Genomic DNA, 19,235 nt, shown 5'->3' on the forward strand with positions numbered 1-19,235 from the left:
ATCATTTTCAGATCCTAATGATACAAGCACTGGCTTCACCTGTTTTTGCTTACTTTTACGTTGGCGGGAGTCAGTAACATATGCTGAGCGAGAAGCGAAACAATAGCACTTAATTATAATTACTGTCTCAGCAATATCTATCTTATTCCTGAAGTGTGAAGAGGTTTTTCACATTATTTTCTGGCGTTTCGTCATATTTTCCATCCGGTAAGCCATGAATCACCAAGTTAAGCCTTCGGTCTTCAATTCCAAAAGCGAGCAGCCTTTTTTGTAGAGCTTCAGATTTAAGCTTCTGATCTTGTAGTGTAGATCCAAGCTCACGTATTCGTGAATCACGCTTCGCTGCATCACTTTTTAATGACACAATTTCCACTGAAATCGAGTCTAATTTACTATAAAACTCAGCCTGAGACTCAATGATCTTGTCCAATTTGTCACCACATAAATCAGCAAGTTTTTCAAATGACAACTGACTGACGTACGACATCATTAAATACTATAAAAATCGCGATGAAAAATTTTCAGTTCATTCCCAAGTACATTCGCGAATGAAAAAAAAATTATACTTATCTTCAATTGGGGCAGGCCATGCTATCGTTGGGAATCACTTGTGAAAGTGGCCATGTGGAGCGGGAGACCTGCTAAGATTTGTTCGCCACCGTTCATTATGCATCCAATAATTACTAGAACTTACTAGAACTTCCAATTCCCAACCGAATGAACCTCTTCCGAAATGTCTACAACAACTTCAAAGTGACATGGGGAACTGAATAAAACATTGAAGCCATATCTCTCTTTGCTGAGGGAGTGCTTTAGCGCTGCCTTTATAATGGTTTGGATTCAACAAGAGTAATCTCTGTCATTAAAACTTGCTATGCCATTAAAAATGCGCTACCTGTAAAGTTCGCTAAGTTCAAATTTGCTCTCAAATAGGTTTTATAACTTTATATGTCTCAACTGTCGCTGCCAAACTGTAGCTCATGAGTAAGATCTTAGCCAGATCCAGTAGAGACTAAACCAAGGCCGTACCCAGGATTTTCTTTTCGGAGGGGGGTTTTACTCAAAGATTTTTTTCGGGGGGGGGGGCAGAAACAAAAAAAAATAAAAAAACGCATGTAAAATTTGTTTATATCCATTTTTGTTATGTTTTTACGAGTCAAACAAAAATTTCGGGGTAGGGGGTTTGAACCCCCCCCCCCCCCGAAATTTTTTTTTGACTTGTTTGTTTGAAAATTTTTGTTTTGTTTGAACCCTCTATATGGATCTAGTATTAATACCTGCTATTTACTGACTTTCTGTTTTCTTTTTACAGGATGCTGCCGAAAAAGCCATTGACTGTGAAACATTCAACGGAGCTGCTTGATTGATTATATAAGCTGCTGTTTATATAATCAAACACTGCTGTTTGATTATATAAGTTGCTGTTGCTATTTTCTCTGCTGTATATATGTTGCTGTTTGATTATGTAAGTTGCTGTTGCTTTATTAGTCAAACCTCTTGCCGATGTATTGTTTGCAATACTTTCCTGCCATTTATACCCTTGAAAGAACTAAGAACTCTGGTGAGGTTGTGTGATACATGACAGCACCTTTATTATTTAGAGGCATGTGTTTTTTGGATTCAAGTTGCTTATAATTTGTTATTTTTGTTGTTGTTAACTTTTCTCGTGTCCTTCCCATTCCTTCTCTATCTTATGTTTTCAAATTTTCTCTTACTTAATTTTTTTTTATTGTTTGCATCTCAAAATTGTCTGTGGTTAAGTCTAGAGGTGTCATTTTAATGGTTGAATACTAAATTAGATTTTCTATTTTCATGTAATTAGTTTAATTAGCTAATTATCTTAATTAGTTTAATACTAAATTAGCTGTTTTCAAGTAATTAGCTCCCAGAGCTAGGAAACAAAAATTGTAAGGGCTGAAAATTGTGGCCCCTTACCTATTTTGTATGAGAGAAATCAGGCATTGATTCAGTTGTTCAGCAATTGCTGAAATTTTTCAGCCAATGCGGGAGTTGGGAGTTAGTTTGTAAAGTCACAAAAGATTTAATTTTCAGCTATGTAAGGGTGTGTATAATAAATAAATAATAAATTAAATTCACCTATTATTCCCCACTCCCTTGCTCCACTTTAATAGGGGATTCCCATTTCATGATAATCTGAGATAGAGCAAGATTTGTTGAGTTACATCTCTCGACATTTCTATTTAGGTTTTAATATTTTTTTTCTTGTAGTGCAAGATTTGCAACATTACATTTTTTTTCATCACCTTTTTGCAACATCATCGAATTTTCAGAAAATTCTAACCTAGTTGTTGTTTTAAATTCAAAGAAAAAAAGATTTCCTCTTATAAAGTTTAAAAAAAGTCAAAGTATAGGGGAGGGTAGTAATTTTGTTGCTTTTGTATTTTATATTTGAATGAAAATACCAAAATATTTATTTTTAAAATCTAGAGGGGGAAAATGCCCTTACCCAACATTGGGGCCTTTGGGTTAAATACGAATCAGATTAGAATCGTGTCTGATTTTCGTATTGTTTATTCAACAAAATAGCCATGGGTTATGGTTCTATATCACAATTCACGTCAAAACAAAAAAACCTTGAAGCCGTTGGGGATTCTCAAAGCTCAAAATCTTAGGGATTATTTCTTTTTTCTATGCTTTCCCTTTTTATTCTTCTTCTTTATGCAATAACAAAATTTCAAGCGTTTATAATTTTCTTTAGTAATTACTAGAATAGTATTTCCTGTACCCCCCCCCCCCTCCACACCGTCTAACTTAAAATTGTCACGCTTCTAAGAAATGTTTTGTAAATTACGTTATCTATTAATGATAATAAATATTAATTCTTTTTTTTAATATCTAGTGAGAAAGGATGTAGTTTATTGTTACAAAGCGGTAGTATTTTTGTATTTCCATGTGTACCAGTCTTTTTCTTCGTTATGTTAAGCCTGAGTTGGCTAAGTACATTTTTTGGCTGAGACAAACTTAGCAATGCATGCCCCCCCCCCCCTCTTACTTTGAAAAAGGTGGGATTTTTTGCAAACAAGTATTTCGAGAGTTATATGTTTTTGTATGTTTTTAATTAATATCAATTTTTTCCATAGACTTCTAACAACCCCTCCAAATACCAAGGCATGATATGGAGGAAGTATTTCAGCTCAACGCACTTTATCAAGCAGTCCGTTGCTGTTCAATATCTAATGTTCAATAAAAAGAAACAATTACTGAATAGTTTCAAGACATCATTTAATTTCTATACAATTAAATATATTTCATATTTTAGTATTTAGATTCAAGACTCAATAATTTCTAAAAGTATTTGTTCCTCGCAAAGAGATGACAGGTATATGGGAAACAGATGGCATACACAATTAAGTTATATGTTTTTTTTATTATGCGCACTTGCCTGTTTGGTTCACTTTTAAATTTCTTAAGTAAAGAGGTGGGGAGTTTGTGTTGGGCAAACAATTTCGCCAATTGACGAAAGTTCGGGGGGGGGGGTTATTTTAAAATCAAAGAGCAGGCTTTTTTTCGCGATATTTCAATGACAATACCTAAACATTGATATTTTCAAGTAAAACTGCCCCCCGAAAATGTACATTTCGAAATCGAGGGGGAAGGGTATTTGTCTGACACCCCTCGCCTCTCACCAATTGGTGCCACTGTGTGCCGAATTCGCAATAAATATAAAAGTCTTTAATGGCGTCTTAAGGCTCAAATCAGATGCGCTCTTTGTTGATTTTAAAATTAAAGCACCACAGCGATGTTTTAGTTTTTCCTCGCACGTTTTTGACAGAAGAAGCAATGAAGACGGAAAAGTTAGAAAGCTTATAACTTGAAAAATACCTGTTCAAAGTAAAGATGGGGGAAGACTCCTCAACCTTACCGGATCTTTATGCTATTGATCTAATTATAGTTAATTTGTCTATAAATATAAGAATATGTACTTTGCCCCTTCAAAATTGATGATTTTTGGGTGTGCACAGTCCGATTCGGGTATGCTGTTATATTTTGGTTATTGTCTTAAATGTCGAAAGCAATAATTACCTATGATAGTCCAACAACGTCACATTAGTCGCTGAAGCCAAAATATTGTGTGTATTTGCTATTCCGTTTTGTATATATTTTCAGCAAAATTAAAGTCTTTCAGCAAAATTGTTTTGCTTAAATAGAAATTCAAATTACGTAACCCATGTATGTATGCAAGAGGCTAATGCAGGAGGGAGTGAAATTCGTTGGCTTGGCGAAAAATGAATGTGCTAAACTGGAATAGATTAACAAGAAAAGATATAAAGGAAAATGATGAAGTTTGTGAAGTTTGGATTTATTTTGTGAGGGAGAATTTGTGACATTACTAAAAGGATTTAAATAAAATATGACCTCAGGTGCTGATAGTGTGGAAAATGAGTCTCTTAAATATGGTGGTTTTGAGGTTAGAAATAAGTTACTGAAGATTATGAATATGATTTTAAAAAAAAGAAAGTACCAACCGATTTTAAGAAAACCCCTGTACAAGAAAGGTGATTAGAGTGAGTGTGGCAATATTAGAGGCATTATCCTGGTTTCTCTAGGTAGCAAATTACTTAGTATGATGATAATTCTTAGACTTAGAGATGCTGTAGACAAAGTTTTAAGAGAGGGACAGTGCGGTCTTCGAAAAGGTAGAGGATGTGTCGACCAAATTTTACTCTCAGATTAATAATTGAGAAGTGCCTGAGTCATCAAACACCTTTAGTTCTCAGTTTCGTATATTATGGCAAGCGTTTGATTCAGCTGATAGAAGAGCTTTGGCAAAGGTATGCTTTTTGGTGACCTTTTGCAAAAATATTTGTGTACATTTTAACAAGAGATTATTACAACAATTCAAAACCCATAAAAAATAAAACCAAAATTTTGAAGCTTAGAAGAAATCGCTGTCAATTAATAGATTGACAATTAATTTTCGCAATAAACTTTTACCCCTAAGATTATTCAAAATCATGGTGACTTTTCCTGATTTCTACTTTAACTGAGGATTCTTCCTCACTTGATAGTTTTTTTGTTTTTTGTTTTTTAGATGTCTTTAAATTTTCACTTACTATGGTTCGTTACAGAGTTCGTTAACTCAGTAAATTACTTACACGTTATTAAGTACTTAGTAACGTTTAGTTTAGACTTAGTGATGCTGTAGACAAAGTTTTAAGAGAAGAACAGTGTGGCTTTAGAAAAGGTAGAGGATGTGTCGTCCAAATTTTTACTCTTAGGTTAATAATTTAGAAGTGCCTGCGTCATTTCCTCAATTTTATTAATTATGAGTAAGCGTTTGATTCTGTTGATAGAATAGTTTTAGCTTAGGTCTTATCCTTGTATGGTATCCCAGAAAAATGCATTAAACTGATTAGTGCTATGTACGAGAATAAAACTGCTGCAATTAAGGTAGGAAATGAGGTTAGTAGTTGATTTCTTATTTAATCAGGCATTAAGGAGGCTTGTGTTCCATCCCCATTTAAATGGATCATTTTGATCCAAGTCTTAAGGAGCAAAGGGAAGGTAATGGGAGAACACGCAATCAAATGGTGAAGTAAAACTTTCCTGGGCTTAGATTATGGTGATGATTTAAGCCTCCTTGATGAAAGTGTGAACGAAATGAATTGACTTTTAGACATTTTGCGAGTTTAGGGTGCTAGAATAGGTTTGAAAATTAATGTTGAGAAGACTAAGTCGTTAAGACTAGGAATAAATGAAGAAGAAAAGGTGATGTTGGGTAATGAATAGATCGATCAAGTGGACAGCTTCACTTTTCTTGAACCCAGGGTGTGTCTTCAGAGTTGAAAAAAGTATGGAAGAAATGGAAGAGAAGTCTGCGAACCAAGATTAGAATGCTGGAAGTCATAGTCATGACAGTGGTCAAATATGGTTCTGAAGCATGGGCGCTCTGAAAAACAGAGGAAGATTTGATAGATATTTTCCAGAGAAATTGCCTACGGATTATTTTGGGTACCCGACTGACCGACTGTATTTCAAACAGTAGGCTGTTCGAAAAGTGTTGTTTAATCCCACTTTCTAGGGCTCCAGTAAGTGAAAAATTGAGATGGATAGGGCACGTTCTGCGGATGACTGATTGCCAAAGATTAACCTCTTCGGCCAACCGTCTAGGGCTAAGCGTAAAGAAGGTTGTCCTCGTTTGGGATGGGAGGATGTCTTAAAGAAGATTTAAGGGAAATTGGAACTTTTTGAGAGGGTGTAAAGAGGGAGGCTTTGAATAGATTGGGACGGAGGACGACCGTGTGCAGCTGTGTTGGCCTCAGGTGGCTTGGTGCTGCTGTGAGTTGTTAGTAGTACTAGTAGTAGTTTCCCAGTAGGCAAAACTCTATGCCCATCTGTCTTAGTTCTGCCCTAAGATGGATGATAGACTATTATCAAGAAGTGAAATTAATCACTTTTATACAGCTCTGAAAGAGTTACGCCAGCTTTACCTCTCATAGAAACTATCTGGCTTGACTTTACTATAAATGGCCATCGATTTCAAGTCTTTCGTCACTTCCACCAAGTTGATAATCTTTCAGATCCGAAGATTTTTTAATCGGGGGGGGGGGCTGAGGAGTTTTCTGTATTACAGAGAATTTATACTCTCAGCAAGAAGAAATAGCCCCAAAAAATCGTATGTAGGCATAACAAAAAAATATGAAAAATATACCTTAAGTTATGAACGAAAATTGTTTGCTGAAGAAGAATTTTTTCTCCTTTTCCAGTGTGGAACTGCTCAAGTCTAGCTATTCATTCTTTTTTTTTGTTTTTTTTTTTCTTAAAAATCTTCTTTTCTTTCCAAGGTCAGAGATGTGCTTAGCAGCAGTTTTATAGCACTGTCCTTTACTCACTTCCTTATATATGGTCTTTTTTTAGCCAGGTATATGGAAATATTAGAAACAGCAGCGAAAAAAAAAAATATCGGAGTACATGCCCCTTGGTCAGAGGCTATCGAATTTTGTCGCGAAACTTAATTGAATATTGTCGAACTTGAAGTTTTGGAATCGATGCAAGACCAAGTCCTGCATCTTCTACATTAGACCTTTTCTGGCGATATTGCTGATCAACCTTATTGGTCGACGATTTATATTGAAATCATTGTTGGTCAAACTTATTGGTCAGATCAAGCAATTTCAAGGCAGAATATCATGTTGTTGTTTTTTTCTTACAATATTATAAGAGAAAAACTGCTACTTTGAAATAATTGTTGATATACTTATTAACAGCTTGATTTCTTATCTAAAAAATGACATGAGAAGGTGCTTTCTTTTGTGCTACCCCCCCCCCCCCTGCCAAAGGGTACTGGAGTATTTGTATGTGTGTAAAACTGAAGCTTTCACAGTTGACAAGTTGTGATAAGGTGTAAAAATAATAAAAATTATAGGAGTAAACATGAGTCTAATAAAAATGGTAAAACACTGTAGAATTGATTTGAAAGTGTCACTGTTTTTTTTCCAATGGCAACATTAATTTGCGTTCTTCTTGATCCAAAATGGTTGATAACCAAAATCTGTTCTCACGATCGTTGATCAACAATGTGTTGGCCAGAAAAGGTCTGTTGGTGTTATAGCCCTTTCAGACGCATGGGGAAACGCTCAAAAACCGATCGGTTTTTTCCATAGTACCGGTCGGTCTTGGGGCTAAGATTTTTTTTTTAGTTTCCGTTTTGTACCGATCCGATTTTCGTGTGTTGTCCAGCAAAAATGAGCAATTTTTTAAAGTGGAAAGCGTAGGGGTAAACGCCTAGAACCGATTGGGACAAATCATAGTCAGCCCTGCACCCCCCCCCCCAAATTCCACCACCAGCTGTTTTTTGTTTCAAAATAGGTATGTTGCACCTCTTTTTTTAAGTAGAAGGTTAGTCTGCCTTATTGAGCCAATTGATTAATAAGTGTTTTTTCCCTGCATTTCCTTATTAGTTTTTGATTTAATTAATTAAATTAATTTAAAAATAAATAATTTAATCAATTAATATCTAATTGGTTAATTTGATTGATCAGTGTATTAATTTAATTAATTAATTATGCACAATTTCAGTCTGAGAAAAGGCTTATTACCTAAGTATTATGTGTAAATGCAACACTCAGTTCCTCATTTTGTCATGCTTATCTAAAGGCGTACCTAGGATTTTTGTTCGGGAGGGGTGTTTTTTTTTTGGGGGGGGGTACAAAATTTTTTATATGCTTTTTTGTTACTTTTTTGGATTTGAACCAATTTTTTTTTTTTGGGGGGGGGTGTCAAACCCGTTATATGGCCCCCCTGGATATAGTCGTGTGTATATATTCTGTTTTTTTTAGTTCGTTTGTTCTGTGTTGTTATGGCCGGCAGGATTTTTTTTTTAACGTTATTTCAAGTTCTATTTTGACTTTGATAAAAATGTCTTTTTTTGAAAGTCACAACTCTGGTTGAACTAATAAAACTAATAATAAACATATAAAGGCATAATGGTAGATTAGAAATTGCATTGTAGAAACCTGAGACGAGTTGAAATTATCGTACGTAATAAAACATACGTGGACGACATACGGTAAAACGTCTTTATAGTTCAACATCTTTTGATCCAGTTTTACCACTATTGCCAACAACTCACCGCAGCATCAAGCCGCCTGAGGGCAACGCGGCTACGCACGTTTCTCCTCCATCCCAATCTATTCAAAGCCTCCCTCTTTAAACCCTCCCGTTTTGCTGAAATTGTTTCTTACGAAATCCTCCCAATCCAACCGAGGACGACCTGGTTTTTGTTTAGCCCTAGATGGTTGGCCGAAAAGGACAATCAGTGCTACTGGAGTCTTATAACTGTTAATTGTCGATTAAATTAAGCCAATATGAGAAAAAACTCAAGCAGAAGAAAAAACGAGGATATTTCCTGTCAGTGAAAAAAAGAAATTGCATTGTAAATATCTCGGCCGAGACCTCTGTTCAGCCGCCGCAGTGCATAAATAGAAAAATAATAGAAGACCATAAAACAAAACCACTAAAATAAATAAAAACTAATTGTAAAAAAACAGCCACTAAAATGAAAATAGACCCTTCCCATGGAATGGTGAAAGGGTAACTGAATAAGAAACCTGATATTGAATGGCAATTCAAGAAACTAGATCTGAGTTCATTCTATTCAATGCCTTTTAAAATTTAATTGCTTACCAGTCCTGGTATCATCTGACATTTTATTAGGCTGCGAAATACTATGGCGTAAAAGTGAAAAATCTGTAGTAACTATTTCATTATAAATGGGACTCAAATAAGTTTCTTCGGTATCTCTATGAAGAAATGCAAAGATCTAGGATATTGTTTGGATTTTCTATATATCAAAAACTCAAGGCTCGGAGACTTCTTGAAAAAGAAAACATCTAAATTTAAGCCGCTTGATATAAGCCACTACTTCAATTAAGATAGAGCTATAAGCACGTACATTTCATAGAAATGTGTACGTTATAGGTATTTCAGTTACAAGTCGTCGTGCTACTGTTAGTTTGACGAAGAGGTAGGCGTGGGCTTGGTATGAAGTTTTACAAACGAGACATGTTAAAGTTTGAACTGTACGGTCTGCATTTTTATGAAATACTGTGCGAAAATATTAATTTTCCCTCTTAAAAAAAAAAAAAACAAATAAAAGGAATGAAAAACAAAGAAATTTTAAAGCTAAAAATATACAAATCTGCTAAAGAGAAGGAAACAGACTTCCTGCAACCGGATAACTTTAGAATTTAAAAAATAAAAACGAAAGTGTTGGTTAGTCATGAAATATATTATTACTATTCATAGACGAATTTTTATATCATGATTGCCCTATTCATTTGGGGTCTTAAAAAATTTTGCTTTTTCCAGGCAACAAGGAAAAAATTACTTTTTGACTTGCCTAAACTTCCATAATTGACACAGAAAATATGAGGATATTCTAACAATATCCTCAATTAGCCTAAATTGTTTTCAATTGTCTTGTTTTACTTCATTTTGTGTTATTTTCTATGCTTATTCGATTGTATAAATTTATTTTCTTTAGAAAGACCTTGAGGAATTGAAGAAGAAAGTAGAAACTAGTGAATCAGACGTTGCACGGCTGAAGGGTATCGTTTATAAAGTGGACAAATTCATCCCATTATCCAGTGAGGAGCAGTTATATCATCAAGAGGTTACCAAAACCGAGGAAGCAACAGACACTTTCATGAGCGTATCCATGCATTCTAAGCCCGACAAGATTGACAAGATTGTCAAAACGGGTGTCTTTTGGAGTTTTTATTTTCTTTCTTTTCATTGAGTTTAATTGAGCCATATTGATTTGTGTTTGACAGAGGAACTCAATGAGTGGTGGTCTGCTATGGCCTTTATATTCTCTGTTGAAAACACAAGTTTGATAGGATTGGTGCAGTAACTCAAAATGTGTTATATTATGCTGTTTAGAATATATAGAAAAGCAGAAAAAGTGGATAAACTGGAAAAACGTACCTGTGTACACATCTGGTAAAGAAACAATCTTGTAAAATCCTTTCGGATCTGCCTTAACATGTCCAGTGTTTTAGACGAGTTTTGAGAAGGCGAATCTGAACCTTTTTTCGTTTTTATTTGAGAAGATTGGAACTTAAAGGATGGAAAGGGTTTATATTGAGAGTCTGGAAAGTTATTCTTTCCCTTTTTTTAAAAGGAGTACCAAGAACCTTGTTAAACTATTGACGGTTGATTACAAGCTTAAGAGGGTTGTTTTGGCTCAACAAAAAGTTATTAGCCTACTAACAAACTGCATGGAAAAAGTTGATAATTGAGAAAGATTGAATAAAAAAAGTGATTATTGATGAAGATTGAACCTAAACTAATCCAGATTTTGTCGTGTTTAGTAAGACGTTTAAGACCAAGAAACAAGATGAAGAGGATGTTTCTAAGGAAAAGCTAGTGAAGAAACGAAAGAAAATCAAGGCTGTTCTACTGCCCAAACAAATGAATTCCCAGTTTCCCCAACAAAGAAGCCCTGTCAGGTCCCTAAGTCATCAAAGAAGCTATTCACTGCTTCGTATGACCCTTTAGATTGATCCCCAGTCCCTTCCATCGCTACAGAACCGGCCCACCACCTATTTGAGAAGAAACGGACTTGAAAGGCTCATAAAAAATAATTGATACATGTGTGATTTCGTGCCAAAAGTGACTTTTATAATTGTTGCATTGTTTATTTGAAACTGAATGCGTGGAATAAAATATGGTTATCTGCAAGATTATTTTTTAATCTATCGTTAGGAAATTCAGAAGCCTTTTTTTCAAGTCCATCAAACAACCGGTAGAGAAAATTCAAGAATCATAAATAGTCATGTCAAAAAGACAAGAATCATACTTTCTTTTGCTTCCAAGTCACTTATTGCCCGATGAAAAATAATCCAAAGTCTGGGGTCTTAATACTTATCCTGTATTAGGTAAGTTAATTCAATCTATATAAATAAAATTGAATTTATCTCAGTGCGTGTGCCTTCTATGCATTACTATACTGTTCACCTTAATGCCAAGAAACCATAAGAAGTGGCTAAGTACACTCCCGCGAAGATTTTAGGTTACCCCCCCCCCCATGGCTCTCTTAATACTTTTTCTGCTGACCGAAATTAGAGATCCTGAACACAAATACTTGACAGTTGCTTGTGTTCACATTTTCTGGATATTGATTATCCAAAAAACACCGACGTATAAGTTAGTAATCCTGACCTAATTTCTCAAATATATTTCAATCTATTTCAAACACTTTAAAATTAAAAAAAATACGATCGTTTTTAATGCACATGACGAAGGGGGGGGGTAGTTTTTGGGAGAGGGAATCTCCTTTCTTTTGAGATTACAGTAACGCGCGACGGGAAAGTTAGAAAAAATAAAATAGAATGTAAAAAGCCGAACTTACGAGATAAAGCTTAAAGAAATTAAAAGTTTTTCCCAAGAATGTAAATGTAGATTTGGAAAACTTGACCAAGATGAAAGTCTTCATTTTAGTCTTTTTATTCTTCTGAATGTAATACCTGATGATGCTTTACAACAGCCTGTCATCCAAAATTATTATTTATTCAAACATTTTAACTTCACTTTGTGTGATACTCAAGAAGGCAGTTTTTTTCCTTGTTGCAGCATAGAAAAATCCCACAAGATCGACTAACTGTTTGGACGAGATTCCTTCTTTTTACTTGCACAGATTTCACAACGAGACCTGGAGCGTTCAGCTGACTAGACTGGAAAATATGCTCCAACATTCCCTAGACGAACATCATCCGTTAAAGTGAAAGATCCCTTGCTTCTTCTCATATTCTGATTTCTATCAGTCACTAAAAGAGATCCGTAAAGAGGGCGTCCCCTTGTCTTTTCAATAGGTGGCTTCAATAATAACTGTATTAGACCTCTGACTAATCTTCTTCTAAAGTCTACCAGTGGGATTTTTCCCCTTCTAGCTTCATTACTTGATAAGAAGCATATGCGTTTGTGATGGTCATATCCAAAAGACCAAAGAGCAACCTATGCCACCACTTATAGCACTTTCGATTGTATCCGTAAATTCCACGCAACATGTCAGCCTGATCGACCCCTCCCATGTATTTGTTATAATCGCTGACCATTTTTGGACAAGATAAGGTCAATTTGGTTCCATCCTTTTTCTTCCTAGTAATTGTTACCATCTCAGTTGAGTGCCAATTGGACGCCAAAAAGACCCTTTTAATGTCTCTCCTCTTCAATGCAGCAAATTCTCGCTGAGAGAATCACACATCTGAATTACCTCTATCCCTTTTAGCGTAATGTGAAAACTTTAGTAACGGCTTTCTTGTGTTCATTATTGTCCCACACATACGAATACCTTTTTTTTTCAAGTAGTACAATAATTCAATCGAAGTGATATAATTGACAAGATACACCATGTGGTGTTTGGACGCGAGGGGAGCAGTTAATTCGACAACTACTCTCCTTCCCAATCCCAATTGCGCCTGTACGGATGATTCTTCTTTCTTTCCTTGATAGATTTCAAATCTGTAAATGTAGCCAGACATACATGCAATGCACCAGATTTTATATCCTCGCTTTATGGGTTTCATCGGGTTATATTGCTTCATACTGGATCTACCCTTAAATAATATCATACTCTCATCAACTGAGAGAGCCTCTGCCTCATTCAAGCACCTGAGAACTGTATGTTCAGCTTTTCAATCAACGGTCGAATCTTGAATAGCTTGTCCTTACACCCTTCGGGTATTGCATGGTTGTCATTGAGATGGATAAATCGTCGAATTTGGCAAAATCTGTTTCTAGTCATGCTCTTACATATAGCTGGGACCTGTACATCGTCAGAGCTCTCCCAGTACATTTTCATGTCTGGGACTGTATGGTATGGCATGATTATGTTGATGCCTAGGAAACCCAAGAGTTCAGTCACATTTAAGGTCTTGAAGATCTTGGCAGAAGCTAATTTATCTCTTTTGCTGGGAGTACAGGTTAGTTTGCTCAACAATCTGATCTAGTAACTTCCTGTTCCACAACTGAAGGAAGAAGTCTGCTGGTGTGCTACAATCATCAAAAAAGTCATATTTTGGTCCACTTTCTGCGGATAAAGTTCCCATAGTTGGGGCTGCCAAAATTCGCTGCTTAAATCTGGGTAAAAGAATATCTAAAGAAGAATTTTCGTTTGCAGTTTTCATGGCAATAGAAGATAGATATGACAGCTGAAGATCTAACAACTCTTATGGTAAGCTTTGCAGGGTTCCTAACAAACTTAGTACCAACTGTACTTCCCATTGGTATGGTTGTAGCTCGGCAGTTTGGGAGCAATTTGGAGTTCGGTGCTGCTGTATTTCCTTTTGGTTCTTCACAACCAATCTCTGGTACTAAAACCGCATCCAGCACTTCAATGCTGATGCGAGACTCAAGAAAGACGCCTTAATCATCAGACAGGCCGCAATCTGACTCTAATTCTGTGTCCGAGTCATAGTCAGAAGGCAATTTGTCTAGTAAAGTTGAAAGATTTTCTGGGGCTATTTTCTTCTTCACGTTCTGAAAAAAAACATTCTGTAACTAAACACAAGGGATGCATACAGGTCCCACTAGTCTATCTTGTACAAGGTAAGAAACCCTTGTAATAATGTACACAACAATTAAGGTAAGGTAATGCATGATATTGTAAATTGATTTTAAGAAATAAGATTAATAAATGACATTAATAAGACAGAGAAATATATAGCGAAATATTAATATAAAAAAAAAGCTTAATAAATAATAATATGTAAATATATCTAAACATTAAAAATTAAGAAATAATGAATAAATATAAAAAGTGCACCAGTAAACAACAAAATAATATAGGGAAATAATAATGAAGACGAAAAAGTTATTAAATACAACATTAATGAATTATAAAATAAAAAACAAGATTTTCTAAGCTAAGGATTCTCCTGCAAAATGGCAGACTCATGAAAATTAAGGAGGGAAAAGGGGCTCAATATATTTCTAAGAAATGAAATGCCAAGAAAGGTAATTTTTCCAAGAAGATAAAAAAAAGGTAACAATAAAATCTAAAACAGTGACTGATCCAGGAGAGGGGTGCGCGCGCCCCCCTAAAATGGTCTAAAGTAGTGTATTTTACTTAATTAACGCAGGTTTGCGTTAATTAAACTTGCTCCTAATGCTAATGCAAGTTTGTTGTATCAACCTATGTTGCGCCCCCCCCTAAAAAACCCTGGATCCACCACTGATCTAAGGGGACAGACAAATGCATGGTGCGTTCCCCTCTGCCCCATCTACTATTGCTCAGGTATCTTGCTATATATTAGCTAGTTTTAAAAGATCTTATGTCACTAATTGTACGAAAACAGATCAAAAACACACTTCACTCATTAAGTACTTTTACTGACTGACGGGACCTTGGGATCCCAGTGCAAAATAGTTCTGTTATCCCAAACCCTAGGAAAAATGACCCGACTTCATGTAACACACACTATAAATCAGTTTTTATTAAATGCGGAAAAAAAATCGCATTTACCTACATATATCACAACAGCCAAACTGCTTAATTGCAAAATAAGATATTTTCCTGTCTAACTTTGGTACGTATGACAAATTTACTGATCATGTCGCGCAATTTGTATTCAATTTTTACAGGTGAATGACGTATTAATCTAATCGTCTCTGAAAGGAGTATTGGACAGCATCTATAATATCTCATTATTTTCAATCCGAGATGCCAAATCCAGCTTTTATTCAGCCGGGACCTGTAAATCCCGTCGGTCGCAAAAGGGTTAATAAAATTAAAACCCGTTTTTCTTGCTTAATTTTTAGTAGTATTTAGAACTTGTAAAGTATGGTGGAGGTTGAGCTTGAGTGAAACTTTGAACAGATAGAGGTAGAGCATGAGCAGCGTTGGCCTTAGGCGGATTAGTTCTGCAGTGAGTCATTAGTTGTAGCATCAGTATTTCAAACTCATATATTATGTGGGAGGTTAAGGTTGAGTGAGGTTTTGGACAGATAGAGGGAGAGAATGGGCCGTATCAGCCTCAGGCAGGCTGTTGCATGGGAGGGTTTTTACTTAGGACATTGATTAAAGACTTAAATATCTACTTTTGGTCTGTGTCTTGTAGGAATTTTTGCAATGCTATTGATCTCTAGAAACTCCTGGATTTAATTTCAGAAGAAACTGGGTAAAATTTTGACAGGTTTAAACTTTGATGGTAACATGCATATAGACAGTACATAGTGAAGGTTTCATCAGCCTTAGTAACATATGTAGGAGGAGGGGCTTGGGGCCTGGGCTCCCCGAGATCCTAGATTTTCCAAGTTTTTGGATACGTCTTAGTCAAATTATCAAATGAAATTTATTTTTTTAGTATTCCCCCCCCTTCTCAAAAAAGTCAGGCTTACGAACCTCATCAGATTGCAAACTTATTCCATTTAGACTGTGCGAGGAATCGAAATTTATTGGGAGTCTTAAGACCAATATTAGACGACAGCTATTACTCTTGTTAATAGCCTACTCTCATTATGGATTCTTATTTCCTATAGCGTATGGGTCGGCAACACGTGGGCCGCATGCGGCTCGCAAGATCCTTGCCGGAAGGGGGTGCAATCTAGCATTCTGCCATATAGAATTCCCGAAAAAATCCATAAGCGTCATCTAGCATAGTTAGTTTTATTTTCAACTATCCAATCCAGACCAATTATTTTGGCATGTTTCAATTTTCGTTTTTGAGCAAATTTGTTTCTTCAAAAGGGTTTAAGTACATCCAGGTTGTCAAAGGAGAATATATACAATGTCTCAGGATCAGAGTAAGATGTTAGGTGTTGAATTTCAACTTTCAGGGAAACTAGAGGGGAAGTAAAACTATATCAAAGGGTACAATATATATTTAGATTGTCAAAAGAGTGTATGCACAATATCCCAGGAAAAAAGGTGGGAGGTAAATTATTGACCTAGTTTTGGGAATAGTAGTAAATGACAGATCTTTCCTTTTTTTCATCAGTTTCAGAGTTAAACCAGAGTCAACCAGTCAATTATTTTGTGCAAAAACATTTTTCATAACAATCTTGGTTTGTCATGGTTGCATGCATGGTTGCATGCATGGTCTTTTTGTTGGGCTCCCTCTGCTAGACTTAGCCTTTGGTTCTGGCATATCACCCCAGATTGGATTTTCAAATTTTTTCTTCTATTGAAGTTTTTGAGGATTTTTACTTGCTTTGTAGGCTTCATCCAAGATCATGTGCAGAAAATTTCATATTTCAAGCTTGAATGGTTCCCACTGTCTTTTTGTTGTCAGCCTCCTTTTTGGCCTTTTTCATGTCATTCTGGCTTTTCTCAGATGGTTGTGATGTCCCTCCAAGTTGAATTCTGAGATTTGGTCTTCTGGTGTTTTTTTTTTAATTAGAGCCAATTTCTAATCTTAAAATTGTTTGTTAAAACTGTCAAGTTGGTCACTAGGGTCAACTTTGAATTCATAAAAATCAAGACCAAATTGTGTAGATTAGGGTTATTCCCTTAAAATCCGAACAAATTTAATAAACTCTAACTAAAAATTTGAACTAAAACTCTAAACTATACCGAAACTAAAAATCTAAACTTAAAGTAAACTTAAACTAGACTAAAACTCTAAACTAAAACTCAAACTTTTAACTAAAACTCTAAACAATAACTAAACTAAAACTCTAAAAGAAAACTCGTGGCTAGGGCACGTTGTGCAGATGAAGGATGACAGATTGCCGAAGATTTTTCTTTTCTTCCCCAACCGTCTAGGGCTAGATAAAAAGCAGGTTGTCCTCGTCTGGGGTGGGAGGACGTCATAAAGAAAGATTTAAAGGAAATGGAAACTTCTTGGGATGGTGTAAAAAGGGAGGTTTTGGATAGATTGGGATGGAGGAGGAGCTTGCGTAGCTGTGTTTTCCTCAGGCAGCTTGGTGCTGCGGTGAGTTGTTAGTAGTAGTAATAGTAGTAATAATAAACAATATAACGGGTCTCCTTTAAACCAAGAAGAACTTGAAATTTGAAAAAAAAAGTGGTATATGCATGATCACAACCCATACCCCTAGTGAACCCCAATTGATTCGAACCAAAATCAAGCGAAACAAAAAGAGATTTAACGCTAAGTTCTAGCATCTAGCCTAATTAAGAGCCCCTAGTAATAGACCGAAAAGCATCGCATGTCTTTGAATTGAATTGAATTCAATTGAATTGAATTGAATTTACGTGTTTCTCTAGCATTTTCAAGTTTCAATACGGATGTTTCTGACGTTTTCAACTGTCTGTTCGTGTGTTTCTGACTTTTCAAGTTTATGTTTATGTGTTTTTGACTTTTCAGGCTTCTGTTCATGTGTTCCTTCATTTTCAATTTTCTATTTGCGCCTTTCTGACTTTTTCAAATTTTTGTTCTTGTATTTATGACTTTTTCCAGTTTATGTTCGCGAGTTTTTACTTTTTCAATTTACATTTCGTGTGTTATTGACTTTTGAAGTTTCTGTTCAAGTATTTCTGACTTTTTTAAGTTTCTGTTCATGAGTTTTTATTGTTTTCAAGTTTCCTTTTGCTTGTTTTTGGCTGTTTATGATTCTGCTAAAGTTTTGGGTCATATCTTTCCTTGAAAGGCTCTCTCACCTTTAAAAAAGGCAATTATTCTTGCTAAATCAACGATATAAGAGAAAAAACAAATTCTTTGCGAATTTATAGTACCAAAAGAAAATATATTCAATATAGCTTATTCGTGTTTTTTTTATGACGCTTCAAATGCTTGGATAAATCATATTTCCAAGAAATTAACTTAGTACAGATGATGCAGGTATACTGATTTTCTCCAGTATTTATTCTCAAATGAGTAGAACTCTGTATAGATCAAATAGAACTCTGTGTAAATTTTTTGGCACATAACTTGCAGGTGTTTATATTTTTTCTCCAGTGTGAAGCCTCAAATGAGTAGATAGGTTAAAACTCTATGAAAATGCTTTTCTGCATGTCTTGGAGATATACGGCTTTTCTCTTGTATGAATTATCAATGATGAATTTGAAGTTCCAGGAAATGACTTTGAGCATATCTTGCAAGTACAATGTTTTCTCCAGTATGAATTCTCATATGAGTAGACAGGCTAGAGCCCTGTGAAAATGTCTTACTGCATATCCTGCAGGTATAAGACTTTTCAAACTTTACAGTCATGCGGTTAATTTTTTTTCGTTTGGTAATGCTACTTTTTCCTTAATTTTTGGGCTGTGGAGAAGCGGAATAGCCTTCTCTCGATAAATTAGATCATTCTTTTTCGTCTTCTTGCATTTGAAATTCATTTCTTCACTACTGATAGGTATAGTCTCATAATGATAAATAGTGCCATGGTTCTTGCAGGACTTCGATTTTCATAGGTGGACATACTTCTGGTTGCCTAAAACCACACTAGCATATGGGTTTCCTAGACTGCCAAGTAAATAGCCATCATTCCATATAGCTTTGTTGGCAATTCCATAAAGGTTATCCAAAGCTAATATTGTGAATATGCAATCTTAGAAATAACTGAAAAACATTTAAATTTCTAACTTTCATATATTACGGTTTGGAGGAAGACACGAGAAAGTGGCCAATAGGAAGGCTTCATCCTTTGTTATTCCACTTGTTGAGTTTTCCTGTATTGAGATGTAAGGCTTGAACGTCACTGAAATGAGTTTTCAAAAGACTGCCGGGGCAGTCGCTAATCTGAATAAAGTAGTGGGCATGTTCCTTGATATTCAAAGGTAAGAAAATTAAATTTCAGAAATAAATGATATG

General features: G+C 35.4%; 1 protein-coding gene across 4 annotated transcripts in view; it reads left to right on the forward strand.

The window, feature by feature from the left end:
• LOC148956830 (vesicle-associated membrane protein-associated protein A-like) overlaps window positions 1-19,235 on the forward strand; it is a 30,391-nt gene that overhangs the window by 4,570 nt on the left and 6,586 nt on the right. The window contains exons 4-5 of one of the 4 annotated variants that reach the window (XR_016141616.1): window positions 1,313-1,465; window positions 10,011-11,199. Coding sequence is in view for 1 of the 4 variants with exons in the window: in XM_089087458.1 (XP_088943584.1) it covers window positions 1,448-1,465; window positions 10,007-10,261 (273 nt within the window). In the remaining 3 variants the exon portion in view is untranslated. Of the gene's footprint in view, window positions 1-1,312; window positions 5,651-10,006; window positions 11,200-19,235 lie in introns of those variants that run through there. The other 3 variants (XM_089087458.1, XR_016141615.1, XM_089087465.1) reach the window with 3 other exon arrangements.

The sequence above is a fragment of the Artemia sp. Qi Xiang Cuo genome, chromosome 1 (genome assembly GCF_049724085.1).
Source record: "Artemia sp. Qi Xiang Cuo chromosome 1, ASM4972408v1, whole genome shotgun sequence".
NCBI classification, from domain to species: Eukaryota; Metazoa; Arthropoda; class Branchiopoda; order Anostraca; family Artemiidae; genus Artemia; species Artemia sp. Qi Xiang Cuo.